The sequence below is a fragment of the Cyprinodon variegatus genome, unplaced genomic scaffold (genome assembly GCF_000732505.1).
Source record: "Cyprinodon variegatus isolate N-32 unplaced genomic scaffold, C_variegatus-1.0 Scaffold514, whole genome shotgun sequence".
Taxonomy (NCBI): Eukaryota; Metazoa; Chordata; class Actinopteri; order Cyprinodontiformes; family Cyprinodontidae; genus Cyprinodon; species Cyprinodon variegatus.
The window spans coordinates 507,059-526,154 of NW_015150967.1; the positions used below are offsets into that span (position 1 = coordinate 507,059).

The 19,096-nt window shown below is 36.5% G+C and overlaps 1 protein-coding gene across 1 annotated transcript; it reads left to right on the top strand.

The window, feature by feature from the left end:
* The first annotated feature begins 1,958 nt into the window (after positions 1-1,958).
* pdlim3 (PDZ and LIM domain 3) lies at positions 1,959-17,892 on the top strand. The gene is made up of 7 exons (XM_015390811.1): positions 1,959-2,155; positions 11,349-11,500; positions 12,098-12,182; positions 12,263-12,450; positions 14,754-14,881; positions 15,323-15,434; positions 17,011-17,892. The coding sequence occupies exons 1-7, from the start codon at positions 2,063-2,065 to the stop codon at positions 17,198-17,200; spliced, it is 948 nt and encodes a 315-aa protein (XP_015246297.1). The 5' UTR covers positions 1,959-2,062; the 3' UTR covers positions 17,201-17,892.
* Positions 17,893-19,096: the final 1,204 nt, after the last annotated feature.

Sequence of the window (19,096 nt, forward strand, 5' to 3'; positions counted from 1 at the left end):
GTGATCATTTCTACTACAGAGTTGAGATGAAATGGCTCTAATACCACCTGATTTGATAGTATTTGTTGCTAAAATGTGTTTTTCGGCTAAAAGAGATTGTTCGACCCTCCTGAAAGAGGAGCCTAATCGTCATATAACAATGTCATAAAATGAGCAGCACCCACTATGAGAGCTGGCATTGCATTAATAGGAAGTGTGTTTCAACAACTAACATTTCATAAGAAGAAAATATAAGAAATAAAAGGCAATTCATCATATATATAATGATCACTACTGCTTAAAAAAAAAGCATGATATAGGACCTTTAAAATGCTAAAAGTTCATTGTTGTATTTTAATGTCTTAAACAGTCTACAGATTTGGGTAAACTGTGTTTTCAGTGGGTGATTTGCAGATGATCTGCAAAGCAATAAAAAGATGCACTATATTCCCAGTGACAGCAAAAGAAGCATATAGAGGGTGGAAAGTGTATGCTACTGTAGGACCCAAACTGGAGTCTTGAGGTACCCCAAAAATCTGCCAGAGGAGGAAAACTGATCAAACATGAAAAAAAATATTCTACCAGTGATGAATGGGTCCCAAAATGATTTAAAATTATGCTTTTAACACCGAACAACTGGTCCAGACATGATAATAAAACATCAGGTTCTACTGTGTTAATAAAAAAGCGGTCAAATCAAACAAAAATCTTTTGACTCTGCAGTAAGTACTTCCTGAAAAACTATTGAGAAGTACAGTTTGAAAAGATTTAAAACCAGACTTTTCTCTGATCCCATGTAGCTGTAGGTTATCTGAGCTGTCAATGTGATCGTACAGGTTTTAATTGGCCTTTGTAACTTGAGCTAAGTCTGTTCATAAATACATCTGATCATATATCAACCAGTTAAGTGTTTGCTTTTATACTTAACTGATTGAACTTATTACAGATTCGAAGTGATCATTTTTGAAATGCTTTTCAATTAAATTCAGTTTATTTATAAAGCAATGAGCATCATCTCAAGACAAGAGACAATTCAACCAGATCATACAGTCAGACTGGATCAAAGTTTTCTGTCTAAGGAAGACGAGCAGATTGCATCGACTCCTTGACTTGAAAGCAATCCCTCATTTTACTGATTGGGATTTCATTAACAGAGGGCCCCTAATTGAATCCTGATTAAGGCTCCTGATAACATTAGGCTGGGCCTTGTAATAGATAATGTTGTAATTCTTAATGTTACAAATTTGCTGTTCGCTTTGAATTAGTTAATAGTGTAAAAACATAAAATATTGAAGTTTTTGTCCTGTTCTTTTCCTATGTGGGTACAACTGGTGCTTAATGAAAACCTGTGAGAAGTAAAAGAAATGCTGTAAGACAGTTCCAATAAGGGTTATTGCTGGCCAGTAGAGGAATTTATAAATATAAAAAAACAACATAAATCATAATCTGATAACTGTTCAACAACCCACATCTGAATAAAACCATTTGGTTATTAAAAACCAGAGACTTCAGCCCCGTCCAGAGCCAAAGTGACTGGAATGTTCCTGCAAGGCCTCAAGGACCTCAGAGAGGAGCTTTGCCTTCAGAACCAAATAAGGAGAGCAGCTGGACACATCAAACAGAGAAAGAGGAGGACTGCCAGACCTCCAACATCTTTGGGTGGAAGCATTCACAGCAACAGCCTTCTGATAAAGGTATGTCTACATCTCAACCCTGCTTGTAAGTAATCCTGAAGGTAAAAAAAGAGTTGGAGCTAAGAGATGTTCGGGATAAGATAAACATCAAAGATTAGAGTTATGAGATAAACCTCTGGCTTCTGTTGGGAACGAAGAGGTTGTAAAAAGAGGATTAAAACTCCATAAGTGAGCATGAGTTTTTGCAGACTATAACTGCGTTCCTAAAATCTGACCAATTACCTCACTCCGGGGGTGGGCTCTCTCCACTCCCCCTCTGCCTAAGCCTCACCACAGCCTGGTTCATAGCCTCCATCACTTGAAACTTTTCTATTCTGAAACTGTGATCCCAGCAGCGAGCACTTCAGCTGTGTGCTGCTGTCAAAACAGCTGGGAGATATTAAAGGGCCATGCCACTTAATGTTGTCCTGGATGGGCCACCCCCCTGGGGTTTCCGTCTGACAGGAGGAAAGGACTTCAACCAGCCTTTGACCATCTCCAGGGTGAGTAATGGGATGTGTTAAAAAAGTTAACTGTAGGAGGTAAATAGGTGATCTAAGACTTGGAAAGTATTCTGCAAAAATATTTAGTTGTACATCTGAAGCAGAGTTTTCCTGCGGGAGTTTTTCCCCCTCTGAAGGGCTCCCTGTATGCTTTACTGTCAACATTCTCTTTTCACAACGGTTCATTCTAGAAACATTCCTGTGCAGATTGGAGCTTGCACCTGTGCCATAGTGGATGCATGCGGCTTAGATACAAATAGCAGCTTACGTTGCTTCCTGGCACGACCATATGTCAGGAACTCATGGAGTGGGTTTTACACAGAAGAATTTAAGAGTTGAGAAAATATTTACAAAACCACACCCTAATCCTCAAAACTTTGCTTTTTAATGAAAACCAAAGAGAGTTTATCACACAAAATAAAGATGAAGTAAAAACTCATCAGCCACCATACAGTAAATATAAATTGTAAATGCCAATGCAGCTGATCAGAGGATGATAAAAGTCAACTTTGGCTTCAGTTAGTGTTGAACACTTTGGATTTTGTAAACAATTGGAATTTGTAAACAAGATCTACTTGACAGGAGAGGTTTTACTTTACAGTAATAATACTTTAACAGTCAAAAATATATTTTTCAGGTAATTTAAAAAGCACATTTATGTGAAACAAAAAGCTTTCCAAACTAACCAGGGTTAATAATAAAGATTAATTTGCCTCTAAGTCCAATTACATTTTACTATGACTGTCATTATCCTCATAACATCAGTGGTAACAGCTGTTATCATGCATCTGAAGTAACTGAACATGAGTTAGTTACATCACTCTGGAGAAATGTTGACCCTATCTTCTTTGCAAAATAATTTCCATTAAGCAACTGTGTTTTTAACATTCTGCAACATGATCCTCACTGGACCTAAGTCCAGCCATTGACCAGAACCACTTATAAAAGGTGGAATTGCTGGTGTGCTTCTCTTCATTGTCCTTTTGCAGAACCCACTTGCCTTTGAGGTACTACTTTTGGTAGAAAAGATGTCCTGGTTCCATCAGTAAGAGTATTCTATAGGTTCTGAAGCAGCAAAGAGATGCCCCAGACCATTACACTACCACCACTATGTTTGAGTATCTATGTGGTGTTTTTCTAAGCATGGTTTGTTTTATACCAGATCTAATGAGATGAATCTTTCGTGAAGTTCCAAGAACAAAACAGTCAAAGAAATGTTTAATCTGACATACTGAAACTCATGTTTGTAAGCCACAATACACAGTGATCAGGAACAGCAGAGTCTCCTTTTGTTCTTAGATTAATTTGTGAGCCTAATCCCCCAGAGTTACTGAAGCTAAAATGAGAATAGATGGGTAATCCCAGTCTCTGTTAGGGTTAGTCTTCATCTATATTTAGGTAAAGACCTCAGGAACTAAATAAAAGTGTAGTTATATGGCCAGCTGTACCCATTAACCTCACACCTGTTGTGTCAGTGGACACTCACAGGGCTATATGAGGGCAGTGATGAGAACGGCCTGAGATGGTAAAGAAATGATAGAGAAGAGAGGCATCCACGTAGGTTAAATCATATGTTAGCAGAGATTTAAGGAACAGGTTTTTTTTTCTGCTGATTTGGAATCAAACAGAAAGGCCTGATAGATTATAAAAAAAAATAGATTTAATAAGCTGAAAATAATGCATTTTTCCTGCAATGAGCTCTCAAACTTCATTCATGCACGATCATTTCCAGCTTCTTCATTTGCTGCCATTTTTGGTCAGGAACATCCTCCTCTTAATGACTCACTGGCTTTCCAGCTGCTTGTGGAAAGTAAACACAAGATGAGAACCATCTTTTTCCTCAGCAAACAGGCCACAGCCTCATTTTTAATACGTCCAGTATTCTTTTTATCCACAACAAGCACTGGATAACTTTTTTCCCCCCACGAATATGTTAGACTGTTGTGACAGTATTTCGGAGGTGTTCATTAATTCTGGGCTGGTCAGAGAAGGAGACGCTTAGAGTACTTGAGACCCATTTTTAGAGATCATTAACTTCATTATTACTGTGAAAAATAATTCATTATGTGGAATTTCTTTAAATTATAATAAGGTACTGGTGGATAATTACATCCTAATATAATAATATGCTGTATTAAAACACCTCTTCCTCCAAAATCTGCATTTAAATTATTTTTATGACATCTATCTTTGACTTTTTTTCTTTTAACATTTGAATCATTCAAATGTGATCACTCACTGATTATGGATAAAACAGCAATGATTCTAAATCTAGTCATAGTGTGGACCAGGATTTGACTCTAATTGAGTTTCATTGATTTCCAGTCATCTCAACCCTACCCCTGACAATAACCCTAAGCTTAACTAATACCAGTTCATATCTAACTGTAACCAAGACTCAATACACACCTTAGTCCTAAACCTATCCATCGTCAAAAAACGGAGTGAGAATAAGCAAAATGGGCTCATCTTTAAACGGTCCTCAGTTTTTTGGTGAAATCAAAAATATGGTCCTCATTCTGATGCCAGGACAGGACCACACACACACACACAAAATGTGGCAGACATAATTTTGTGTTTGCTTTTTCTCTCCCTGACGTTAATAATATACATAGCAGAGGGATTTTGTCATTATTAGATTATAAGTAGATTTATTTGAGAATTTATTTATTTATTTATTCTAAATCTGGTTTAAATCAGTAAAACTCAAAATCCAGAGGGAAAAAACAAAAGAACAAACATATTTCTGAAAATGCATTGCAGGCTGTATTTCAAATGAAAATGCTTCAGATACCAGAGCTGTAATAAAATCAAATAAAAAAAATCACTGAAAGGCTGAAAAGAAATAAAGTTCACAGAAAATAAATCAGTGACAAATTTACCCCTGTAAATTACCTCTCCCTCTTGGCACCATGAAACCTCCTATCTACACTTTCATCCAGTTATTTATAGGCGGATGACCAAATCTTAGTTCAGTGTAACGTCTCTGTGTAGCTCGCTCTACTTGCTGTGTCTAGTAATGGAATATGACTGAATACAGTTCATGGTCTGTGAAGCATCTGTGGGAATGCCTGCTTCAGTTTGGAACTGTCTCCTGTGATATTCTTAAATGCTTTGCTGAAAATACTTTCTCATCTTCATCACATCCTGGCAATCAGATTACATTAATCATATGTAATCTTTCATATTCTGTTTAATCCATGTAGATCAGTTACAGATCTTCTCTCTCACTGCATCCCAGTGAGGCAACATTTATTTGCTGTCATGCATTCCCAAAGGAAACTAAAAAACTGAAGTCGTAAATAAATCAGTGTTGCTGTTAGATTTCATTTGAGTCTGGTTTTTGTATTTTAGAGACATACTAAGCCCAGGTGAGACTCAGGGAGAGAAAATCTTCTAAAGCTGTGGTCTGAGCAGGAAAGGGAAACATGGAATCCCAGCCTATAAAGAGATGATGTGCCATTGATGTGGAACAGACAAAGAATTTACAAATCTTCACCATTTTACAGGCATTTATATAAAAAAAAAAGAGAGAGAGATTAAGTCGTTTCCAGGATATTTTTTTTCTTATCTGGCTGTAGAACAGACATACTGTATCTAATGTTACTGAGATTACAAATACAAAGGACAATTTAATGAAGAAGTTTGACATAATTCATGTTCTGGTCAGACAAACTGCTCACTTTAATATTCCCTAATAATAACCATAGTCTTTCTTCATTGCAAATGTAGACATTTGAATGAAATTAACCATTTTCACGGCTGTGCTGTTTTCCTCCAGAATTGTTCTTCGTTTAGTTCATTTCTGCCTGATATCCTGTCAACTCTGATTAGCTTCTCTGACTCTGCCCAAGCAAAGCATCCTTAAAGCATAATGCTGCCACTGTTATCTTCAATAATGGTGTGTTCAAGATGATGTTCAGAGTTACTGTTATAACATTCAACAAAGCCAAACCTTCAGAAATTGCACCTTCTTTACTTGTTCTCTTTGCTATCTCTGATAGCTTCATTCTACTTACTCTCCACAAAAGTCAAGATTTGTTTAGCAGAGTGTTAACTAGTATCCTATAGATTATTCTACATAAACTGGGGATTTTATAATCTCATAAAATGCCTTTAGATGACACATGTTGTGATTTGGCACTATTTCAAAATAACTGAATGAAATTGAATTGAACCATGATATTATTTTCTGTTTTTCATTTTCTGTGCCCAGACTATCAGTGAAGTGTGATGTATGTTGTTTCCCCCTTAAGGTGCTTTGACCTATGAGCCTGTTTCCCGTTGTTTTTGCCTAGAGTGATCATTCTTTAAATAAGGCTTCTTCTTTTAGTCAACGGCTCTCAAACAGGACGTAAACTTTAACATGATTTGATCTAAGTTTAGCGGAGAGATCATAAGCAGAGCTCTCTGGCTCATGTTGTTGGCATCAAAAGAATGGAGTTGAGCCAAGAAAAATCTGCTCCATGTCTTCTCATTCTATTCCCCTGACCTTGTGGCTTATGCAATGAAGAGGATTACTTTTTTCCTGACAAAAAGGGATATTTGCTTCAACTAACTGTACTCCTTAGGGAGATCTATTTACAATATATAGATTACAACATATACCATATTGCATTATACTATGTTTAGGAAAAAATATATCTAATTAATGGAGAAGTGTACACATCTATTATATTTAACAAGTTTAACACGACTTTTTATGAATGATAATGATTATTCTTTACATTAATCATTCTTGGTAACCTGACTCTTTTGCCATATTCTTTCCGTTTAGTAATATAGAAAAGAATAATCCTTCGTTATCCCACAGTAGGGAAATGCAAGCATATCACAAAAAAGTAATTTACAACAGAAAACAAATACTGTACAGGCATCCTGACAAATGCTCTATAGCTACTTACCATTTCTGAACATCAGCTCTTCAGTGAAAAGTTCAAAGTTTTTTTTTAATCTCGTCCTTTTAAACATAAATGAAACTTCCCCCCGACTCCTCTGCTGTTTTTTCCCTCTATTTTCACCAAAGTTCTCAGACAAATCTCTGAAGCCATCACAGAACAGCTGTATGTAATATACACTGAGGCAGAATAACACACAATTCTGTTTATTACATCTGAAGACAAAAGTTCACATTGGATTTTTGTAGGAGTATTTCAGTAATGAGAGCTGAACACAAATATTATCATTTTATTTATCAAGTATTTTTGATGAATCCTTGTTTGGTTCCTCTTATTTTAGGTAATGCTTTACTTTGTTTTGATGATATATATTTAATTTTACAGTTATATTTTGACAGACTATGAAACAACAAACTCTATGAATTGTTTTACAAACAATCACCTCCTCCTACAGCCCACTCAACATATATATCTACAGTGATTTATCTGGAGTATTACATAACAATCACATATTTAAAGGCTTACTGGTTTTAGGGAAGAGTTAAACACAAAGTTAAAAAACAGTTTTTTAGGGAGGATTGAGAAAGATTTTGTTTGAAGAAACTAAAGCATGCAATATAAACAAACTTTAATAAATCACATAAAGCAAAAGCAGATTATTTATCTATCTACAGCAACTTCCTTTGGTTTTCAGGATAAAAAGTTAGTCCAGGGGTTGCATTCTTCTCATGACCCCTCCAGCTCATGACAGTTTTGTAAATGTTATGGATGCTTTTTTTGTTTTGCTGATAAAACTCCATGAACACATTCAATTAATAGATGTTTTTAAAGTGTGATTTGATAGAGAAAAAAAACAAAACTAGATTATCAGAAGGTGAAGATTATAAGTCATGCTTTCTCAGAACACAAACGACGGATAAGGTTACTTACAATAAAATAAACAAATAAATCATTCTGGAAAAAGTCAGAAAAACAGATTCTATACTCCTGATCAAGAATTTCCTTATCACTGAAAGTATAAGCATTCATAAATAGCCATATACTAGTTGCTGGGTATCAATTGCTGAAGTTCATCTTAGAAATGCTACATCCAATCCAATCCAACTTTTTTTATAAAGCACTTTAAAATTTTTCGAAGGACCAAAGTGCTGTACAGTGAAACAGCATAAAACCATTTTAACACATAAAAACATAAAAGCATTAAAGATAAAAAAAAAAATTAAATCAGAACTATAAAACCTATAATAGGATAAAATGAAATAATTTAAAATTATTTCTCACAGGCCAAAATCAACATCTCACATAGTTTTGAAAGCCAAGGCAAAAACATGTGTTTTTAGGAGCGATTTAAAATCAGACAGGGAGGTAGACTTTTTAATTTATGTCCACATTCTTAGAGCTGTGATAGAGAAAGCACGTACATGATTCAAACTGTATGTAAAATGTTATTTTGGTTGGTCTGACCTGGGATTTTTACCCATAAGACCTAAGGTTAGTACAACTTTGTTGACAATTAATGCAAGATTGTTTCTTGATTCATTTATTTTCCATTTTACCAACAAAGATGGGTAAATGTGAAGTAAATAGATGTCTGACTGCTGAGAGAACCTCCTGCTTAAAACAATGTAGTGAAACTAAACACATTTTATCTGACTTACAGTAGTTTGTCTGTCTCAAATCAAATCAGTTTATTTATATAGCACTTTACAACAACACCAGGAAGACCAAAGTGCTTAACAGAAAGATAAAAACACTGCAAGAAAAAAAAACAAACAAAAAAAACATACTAAAATCATAAGCATAAAACAATGTATCCTAAGTATTAAAAGCCAGTTTAAAAAAAGAGTCTTTAATCTGGACTTAAAAAGGTGCAGATCAATGAGAACCCGGAGACCAAGAGGCAAATTGTTCCACAGTTTAGGTGCGGTAACCACAAAGGGACGATTGCCCCACTGTTTATAGTGGGACGTCCAGAACCATTTGATCAGCAGACCAGAGAGCTCTGCTGGGGCGATGTACGGTCAAAATCTCAGTTAAATATGACAGGTGAGACCATGAAGGCCTTTAGAAACAAGTGTTAAAACTTTGAAATCAATCGAAAATGTACTGGGAGCCAGTGCAAGGAGGAGAGGATGGGGGTGATGTGGCTTTGCCTTGATGAGCCAGAGAGGAGACGAGCTGCTGCATTCTGTACTAACTGGAACTGTTGGAGTGACGACTGTGGAAGGCCAGAGTAGAGAGCATTGCAGTAGTCCAACGAGAACTAAAAATTGCATGAATCGCCTTCTCTAGGTCTTGGCATGAGAGAAAGGGTCTCACCTTGGTCAAAAGGCGCAGCTGGACAAAGCTAGCTTTGACAGCAACATTTATTTGTTGTTTGGAGTTCATTTCACGGTCAAAGACAACTCCCAGGTTCCTGGCGGTATTGCTGACTGAACCCCCGACCCCGGATTTAATCTGAGGGACGTCCTTGGAACTAAAAGGATGAAGTCAGATTTACTTTCATTCAGGTGAAAAAAATTCTGTCCAAGCTTTTGATAATGGCCAAAAGGCAGCTATGGAGAGAGTCCAGAGCAGTGGCAGTATTATGGAGCACTGGTAAAAATACCTGGACATCATCAGCGTAAAGGTGGAATGATAAATTGTTTGGCAGTTATGGACCCAAGTGGCAGCATGTAAGGTGAAAACAGGACCAGGCCAACAAGGATGGAACCCTGATGCACCCCAGATGATAGTGGGGCAGAGGAGGAGGAATAGTCATCGACCATCACAGCAAAGCTCCGGTCACTCAGATAGGACCAGAACCCCTGCAGGACCATGCCCTGAACACCAACATTGAGCTCTGCATGTTCCACGGTGTTGAATGCCGCAGTTAGATCCAGCATCATCAGCAGCACTGATTTCTTTGTAACCAAAGAGAGCAGAATGTCATTGTGAACTTTAAGTAGAGCTGACTCCGTACTGTGATGCGATCTGAAACCTGACTGAGATTTCTCCAGAATTGAATTTCTCTCTCAAAAAAAAGACTGCAACTGAAAAAAAACTGTTTCTCTAATACCTTGGAAAAAAATCACAGGTGCGAGACAGGTCCAAAATTTGACAGCAGGATCTAGATTACGTTCTTTTTAACAGTGGCCTAACAACAGCATGCTTGAAAGCTGCAAGGATGAAACCAGAGCAAAGGCAGCCTTTGAACAGAGTGAGAAGGTATGAGCCCAGGGAGTCAAAAGGCTGTTTTAGAACTCTGGGAGGAATGATGTCCAGAGGACAGTTTGTGGATCTCATCCCCTGAACCACCTCAAAGAGAACAGTCAATGTCACAGGCTCAAACTTTTCGAGAACAGCAGGGGGGCAGTGAAGAGGTACAACTGTCAACTAAGTGAGTATTACAACCAAAGCTCAATCTCACTGATGCCTCTTTATCCACAAAATGCTTCAGGAAACTTTCACATGTATACACAGAGACATTCTTCAGCACACTGCCAGATGGACTAATCATAGACAGTATGATGTTAAATAGCACCTTGGGGTTGCTAGAGTTAGAGGAGACAATATTTGAAAGATTTTGGCATTTACCCTCCCTGACTGCCTTTTGGAAGCTGGCAAGGCTCTCCCTCAAGATCTCCACAGACACCTGGAGTTTGTCTTTCCTGAACCTGCGCTTTCTCAGAGCTCGGGTGGTATCATCGAGCCAAGGGTCTGGTTTGATTTTGGTTGAGTTATATCTAAACGGTGCAATGCAGTCCAGCATATCAGCACAGGTGGAGTTGAAGGAGGAAACTGCATCATCTGGGCAAACAGGGGGAGCCACAGCAGTCATTGTGTATAGAGCAGTGGTCATAAAAGCAGAGGCGAACTGATTTATAACTAATTGATTATACAGTTAAATGGAGGACATATATTATTAAAACTAAAGTTTTTTATATTGTATCATTTGTTATTATCTTTAAAAGTTTAACATTTACATTTCATGTTGATCGTAGATCTTTTATACATTCTGTCTTTATTTAAACAATGAATGTTTATACATTTATTTCTGAGAGATTTCCATCTCATTTCTTAGCTTTTTTTTATTAGCTGAATGAAAATGATTTTAAATCACATTTTTCCAGGGTTATTGAATACCTTTGAGCTTAACCAATTTTTCAATATTGTAAAGTAAATTTGCTCCTTTTAGTGCAAAGTAACCTGTCCCTCCATGCTATTTTCTCAGTCCCCCTGAATAAGTTGCAATGTAAGAAAAATAAACAACAAAGAAGTCAAAAACATACGGTGCTAACTCTGGTCCCATCCAGATCACTCCTGGCAGTAAGGCATCTGGTGCCAACTTGTGTGCTGGTGACATCATCCTGGCCATCGAAGGAGTCCCAGCTGCAGACATGCTGCACTGTGAGGCACAGAGCAAGATCAAGGAATGCTACCACCAGCTCTGCCTCACTGTGGAAAGGTGACACAAACAATAAAGAAACATCCATTATTATTATTTAAACACATTAAATACACTGTTGTACTACCTGTGGAGAGGTAAAACAGCTTTTATGAAGGTATTTAATTACAATATAAAATGAAATTACCTTGCTTACCGGCTCTGCATTGTGCTCTAAGATTGCTTTTTTTTGTTAGGGCCATAAAGATAAACTGAATTAAATCAGGAAACAAGTCTTTTTAAGTTGTAAACTGTCCTTAAAAGACAGTAGTTTAATTTTTATGACAGGTTATGAACTGAAAATCTGAAGGATACATTTGATAGCATAATTTTATCAGGTTAGAGCAACAAAAAGTAAATATGCTATATTGATTTACTGATTACATTTAGTAATTTCTTCTTATTATGCTGCAATATTAAGCTAAGTAATGATTTAATTCGTATATGTCTAAATTCCTAGTGCAGTGTGTTAATGTTAAAAAAATATAGCTAAAGAAAAAAATATATATATACAAAATATTTAAATCAAATAGAACATTTCATTGCTTTTAAAATAGTTTTCTCCAACAGATTATTAGAATATGTGTTTATCTGGGCAGATTTGTGTATAATTTCCAGGAATGACTCCAGGCTGTGGTCCCCACGGATTGTGGAGGATGGAAGAGCTCATCCATTTAAAGTTAACCTGGAGTCACAACCACAGGTTTGTAAAAAATATTACCCATCCTCCATTTCATCATAGAGAAAATTCTATATTGATATATATTTTTTTCATTTCTCCAGGAATATAAACCCATCGGCACTGCTCACAACCGAAAGGCCCAGCCGTTTGTGGCAGCAGCAAACTTGGATGACAGGCGTCAGGTGGTCACCACGTCCTATAACACTCCTATCGGCCTGTACTCCTCAGGCAACATCCAGGACGCCATGGAGGGTCAGATCCGGGGCCTGGTTCATCAAAAACCTGAGAGGTGGTCACTACTCACTGAACCTTTTCCCACTCAAATAGAAAAACTACCAGGTGTGAAACAACTGACAAAATGTCTAATGAAATGACTTATCTTAAATGCAATATTCAACACAGACTAGATGCTGCTTTTAATTACACATATAGATAGTCTGACAGTCACTTTGTAAATTGACAGACCAGCCCGTCTCAGGTTTAAAGGGTAGCCTCTCTATGCTGCATTTGTAGATCCCTGAGTTGGAGCTCAGTCAGATTAATATCTCATGCAGAGCCATTGAAAAACATTCCAATGTATTCTGTGCCTTTTTTTAGGAGCTTTTAGCTCCATATATCCAGTCATTACCCTGTTAAATGATCCATGACCTGAGATTAAGCCTATGCTTCCTGAAAGAAGGCAGTGTTTTGGTAGCCCTCAGACTTTACCATAACCTACAGCAATAGAAGGTTATCCATGCCAAATGCAGCACAACAGCTGCAAAACAAAAACAAGCTCAAGCTTTAAACTAATGTCAGCATTAGTGTTATTTAATTCATTTTTTGTATTTTTCTGTAAGTTCTCTGGACCTGGGTCCGATAATCCAAAATGTGACACATGGAGCCATCAAAAGGGACATATCTCAATCTTAATATTTAGCTTGAATTTCCTGACTGACCTCCTATTGCATTCATTTTTCATCCTTGGAGGGGACCCTTGTACTTTTAAATTATATTAACAGGTAAAGTCACAGTTTAACAATTGTAATTTGTCTGCAACTGTATTTAAGAGCCCAACGAAAATGTATCGCCTTCTCAAGGATGCAGTTTTGACTTTTGGAATGTTTCTAAACATTCAGTTTAAAATGGTGAAAAGAAATTCTAACCTTGATTTTTTAGCTAAGATTCATCTGTCCTATTTTATTTTAATTGATGATAGCACACCTCAGATTCTAAAAATCATTTGGACCTTTGTTTAACTTTGATTTATAAAACAGTGCTTGTGTCACAAAGATGACTTAAACTGTAAATTGTGCTTATATTAAACTTACATGCCTAAGATTCATTCAAAGACTGAATTTATTCTTTAAAACAAAATTAACCAGAGGTAATAAACAATGAAAATAGTATGTATAAATGAAAGCTTTGGAAGTGGATCTAAGGCTACATTCACACTGCAGATCTTGATGCTCAATTGCAGTTTCTCACTGAAACTGACATTTTTTCTGCTTGGTTGTTCAAACTACGGCCTAAATGTGGCGACCATCATACTCCAGTCAAAACATTCACTGCCCCAACAGGACCTGCATGCACAGAAGGACGGTGTAGACATCACACAGCAGTTCACTGTTTATGAAAATAATAACCAATCGCATCATCTCTGTGTTATTTTAATTTCTTTAACGAGAGCCGACAATATTATGACCATATCATGACTAGGCAAAGAGAAGACGACAAGATGAAAATATATAGAAGTGACACCATTTGGATGTTTTTGGAAGTTAAAAGATCAGAATTAGAGTTCTCAAAAGTTGGATATGCGTCACATATGGGCAATAAAGTCAGATCTGTGTGACATTTGCCAGCACTGTAAACATAGACCGAGTGAATCTGTAGTTTCAGCATTGAAACCTCGCGGCTTCGGTGCCACCTTAAGGCCAAACTGCATTTTGGTGACCTGAACAAAAAAAAAAAAAAAACAAAGATTTCCACGTTCTTTTTTTCTTTTTTTAACCTGGTGTAGGGATTTTTTTTGTTGTTGTTGTTAGGATCATAAACCTTTCTTGTGTTATTCTTCTCAGCTCAGTTGATATGAGTCACTTTGTTAATATTCCTCCCATCCATGGGCAATAAATTAATCCTCTAGCTTTCCAATATTGGTTCCTCTTATTTTAGGTAATGCTTTACTTTATGTGAATGTCATCTGATTATTTGGAATGCAGCCTTTAACTCTGAAAGAGCAGATAGTAAGGAGTCTTTTAAACCTTTGGATGAGACATAAATCACAACACACCATAGTTTTCTTAAGTCGTAACTTGACATCTACTGCAATGCATTTTTCTGTACTTCAAGCACATTAGAAAGATTTCATGTGTAAAAAAATAATAAACACATTTTTTTTTAAATCAGTCAAAAATGTATTATTTTAAAACTTTTTCATGAGTTTAAAGCACTTCAAATTACATTCATTGACTGCATTGTGCTTTAACATTGTTTGCTTCTTCATGCATTAAGAATCTATCCTTTCTGTTCTTCATTTAGGACATTAGGGTTCATATTTGTGCCTCATTCTTTCTGTTTTGTAATTTAATTGTGTCTCCATGTACTGCTCAGTCCCAGAGCTCTGACCAGCATCGAGGAATCTGATGTGTACCGAATGTTACAGAAAGACCAGGATGACCCACAGGAGCCTCGGCAGTCTGGATCATTTAAAGCCCTGCAGGAGTTTATAGACAGTGATGGTGAGATAATCTTTCCCTTTAATCACTTCAATGTTTTTTTCCCACCAATTTCCATTCTGTATCACAGAGCAATAATACTATTTTAACTGTTACAGGATAATGTCAAAGTGTGTACCTTAAACACTAAGCTCATCTGTCACTGAGACACAATCAAATGTGTTCCCCTAATCAAACACTGTGTTCTTAAAGTAGGATATTATATCAATACACAAGCACTTCCTTCTGTGTTTCCTTGGCTGTGTAAAAAGGAACATCCAGGTTGAGTTTAAGTATGAAGTATGGTTCGAGGCTCAAAGGAAGCATCAATTAGGATTCAAGGGGCTTATTTTGTGTCCCTGCCCCTCAAGTGTTCCTGCCATATATGACTCAAGTGTTTTGTTTTAATTTATGTGATTTAGTCACAGGCTTGTTTTGCTGAGAGGTTCTGTCTCATGCATCCAGGCACTAGACCCATTGTGACTCGCACAGTGAAAGCCCCCACGACCAAACCCCCTCCGCCTACAGGAAACCTGCATAAGCTGCCCGTCTGCGACAAGTGTGGGAATGGGATTGTGTGAGTACAAACAGATCAAATCACCTGTGGTTGTCATTAAGGCCTGACCTGTGACAGCACAAGCAATAAGGATCAGCTCTATATCTATGTCAACCCAGTATTAGCTTGTATAGAAAGACAATGATATACATTTTCAGTGATTATTGCTATTGCTTATGTGCACTGCTTTTGATTTAAAAATAATAATTAGGTTATTTTACTGCAAAAATTTTAAACCAAGGACAATATTTTCATACTTGTTTCATACTTGATTTCAAAACATAATACGCTGCCAGCAAATCACCTGGAGAATATTTTTTATTTTATTTTGCAACCTATTTTCAATATTCCCTGCTAATCTTTCTGTGTTATTTTTATAAAATTACAAGTTAGATAATGTTTATTAGAATACTTACTTATAATAATCATATATTTTAAAACAATATAACTTTGATCAATTCTTTTAATTTCCGATTGTGTTTGTTAAATGGATGCATCTTTTAGTGTTCTGCAGTCTGCAGCGTTCCTCATAAAATAAGCTTTGAATCAAATTTGTGGAGGTCCTTGTGAAGTTAGGGTATATTATTTAGGGTAATCATCAGCCAAGCTTGATACACCAGAAGTAATGGTGAGACACTGGCAGGGACAGAGCTAGATGGGGGACAGGGGTCACTTGAGGCCCCTGAAATGTGATTAGGCCCCCTGAGGTACCCCCCTAGATTATTGACATGTCACAGCATCAAATAATTTCCACACAGTGCTTGTTGCTATAAAAAAGTGAAAACAGTTTTAATAGAAATTTTGGTACAAAGAAAAAAAGCAAAATAGCTTAGATTAAAAAAAAAAAACTTTACTCATATACAAGTAAAGTTACTGGTGTAAAATGTTAAGCAATTAAAAACAAAAATTCCCTAAGCAAAATTTTATTTTAAGTAAAAGTTACTGAGTTACTTGTTCGCTAGCAGGTCAATTTAATCACAAAAAAAAAAGACATCGGTGTTGAACTATCTTGATAAATAACAGCTGAAATAAATAAGAGAATTAAAATCTTGAAAAAAATAAAGCATTTCGTTAATTTTGCACCAGGAATAGTTTATATGTTAAAGTGGTAAATTGACTGTAATTGTAAAGCATTTTATTTTGCTTCTTTGTTTTCATGCTATTTTGTCATCCACCCAGAATCACATTTAGACACTGGCAAATGCTAAATTGTTTTCTAGATTTTACTTTTTATTATTATTGTATTTGTTTTGAAATGGCATATTACAAGTACATATTTAAATACATGTTCCTAACATATACTTAAATATGTATAGCTTTTTCAAACTTATTGAGAAACAAATTCATTCTCATAGTCTCTGCATTCCCCTCTGCTGGACTCAATAAAAAAAGCTCAGCTCAACAATTGAACACTGGATTTAAATATAAAAAAGTGGAAATTTATGGAAAGCCGAAAAGAAAGTATACTAAATTAACTTATTACTTATAACAGTGGGTTAAATTAGTCAATTGAAGTGCATAAAATCAAAGATTATTTATGTTTATCTGAGAAAAGTTGTTTTTGTTAATTACCCCCTCTTTATTGTCGTTGCTACAGTGGGACAGTGGTGAAAGCCAGAGACAAATTTCGCCACCCTGGTTGCTTTGTGTGTGCTGACTGTGAAGTCAACCTGAAACAGAAAGGCTATTTCTTCGTTGAAGGTCAGCTGTACTGTGAGATTCACGCTCGAGCCAGAATGAGACCTCCAGAGGGCCACGACCTCATCACGACATTTCCCTCTCCGTAGATCCTTCCCCTAATTAGCACAGACATAAACACTTTGGCAAGTCCTCTCAGGTCCTATTTGTTTTGTTTTGTGCTGCACTTCTGTTGCTGTTTGTGCAAAATAATCAGAGCTCTGTGATATTTCCCATTGTAACACTTTATCATTATATCACGTTTTGCAGCTGATAACTGGACACCATCATTATTTAAATGGAAAAGTTTTCACCACTTTAAGTCCAAGTTTTATTTTTTTCAAGTAAAGAGCTTTGATTGTCAGCTTCAAAATCAATATTGTTTGAAACAAAGCAACGAGTAATACGCCAAAGCCATGCTTCAAAACTGTCATGCTAGCACAACTGTAAAATGAAAAAAAAAAAAAAAAGGAAAATCACATTTCATTGCATGGGTCAGAACTTTGGAAGTCTTGATTTGTGGAGTTTTTCCTCAGTAAAACGTATCTAATTGCTGAAGACAGCATTTGGAGCTTTGTTAGCAGCAGGAATCCCCAAACTACATGTATGTAGTTCCTGCTGTTATTTCAAGATATCTCCTTAGAAACTCATGATCAACAAAACTTTTTTTTGTAATTTGTCACAACTTACAAGCTAATAAACTTGAACTTATAGCTTAGTTTGTTCCTGTATTTGAGCCTCTATATTTTTTCGAATTTAGTTTTGTCCTTGATTTTATTACACTTATATGTTTACAAAGTAAAAGCAGTCATTATTAAACATATCTAAACATATATAAGCAAATAAAATTTCCACAGTTCTACACAAAAATTCTTGAATTTATATGAATTTATTTTTTGTGTTGTTGTTTTTTTGTTTGTTTTTTGTTTTTTTTGCTTTAAACTAAAAACTGAACTTTTTTTTACAGGTGCACAATCAAGTTTTAACTGTAAGGGCCCCTCCCCAAACTGCTCCCACTAAGCTTGGGGTATGAAATTATCTAAAATGTCTTGATATGCTAAATCATTGAGAGTTGTTTTCACTGAAACTAAACAGCCATCAAGAACTCCATAGAATCCACACACCAAAACCTTAGTGAAGTGCTGCTCTCCTGGCAAGAACTATTTTTCTTTTTCCTCCAGTGTTTTTTATTGTCCTGTCATTGTCCCAAGTACAGAGCAATGAAATTACCTCGGGGACCAGCGCCGCCGCCCGGGGACCAGCGTTAAGGGGGTTAAGGGTCTTGCTCAGGGACCCAGAGAGGCAGTCGATGGGAGTGGGGCTTGAAGTCTGAACCACAGGATTCCAAGCCAATGCCCTAACCACTAGGCCGCCACTCCCCAAAGAGCTATCATCTCTCCACTACTCTGTTGTCCAGTGGCAACACACTTTTTCATCACTGCAGCTGCTGTATTATATAGCACTTGTTGGTCAGGTATGGAAACTCATTCCAAGAAACTCTATAAGCCTGATATTTACTCTGATCTCAAAGCCACACGGCCCTGTCCCAATACCCGCAGGTCTGGCTATATGTACCTCAATCGCATGTTCTCCTTGACGGGTATGAGAACATTGTGTCCCATTTCTAAATAGCAATCTTTCATCTTGCTCCCAATGCAGCATAGATCTAGTCTTCAGCTAAGTGTTCATCTATGTGGACTTAGGTAGAGTGTATTACCTGAAATCCATTGCTCCATAGTGTTTGAAGAAAAAAGGAAGAAATGACAGAGAGGATGCAGCTCTTATGCTTTGCAATGTGATTTTGATAAATATTGAATTACAATATAATAAAAAATGCAGAGCCATAGCACAACCATTGATTCAATTAATCATGATCACTCTTTCACCTTTAAATACCTCACATTTTTATCACCAGAATTAAATATAAATCAATGGGACATATACTTGCAATAGACTCGTAACTTGTCTAAGGTGTATCCTGCCTTTCGCTCATTGACTGCTGGAGA

Bases quoted from the DNA above. Each gene is read 5' to 3' on its own strand.
- pdlim3 (XM_015390811.1), top strand. From the start codon at position 2,063: ATGCCACTTAATGTTGTCCTGGATGGGCCACCCCCCTGGGGTTTCCGT. The intron at 11,501-12,097 runs GTGACACAAACA...TATAATTTCCAG, and splicing joins CTCTGCCTCACTGTGGAAAG to GAATGACTCCAGGCTGTGGT. The intron at 14,882-15,322 runs GTGAGATAATCT...TCATGCATCCAG, and splicing joins GGAGTTTATAGACAGTGATG to GCACTAGACCCATTGTGACT.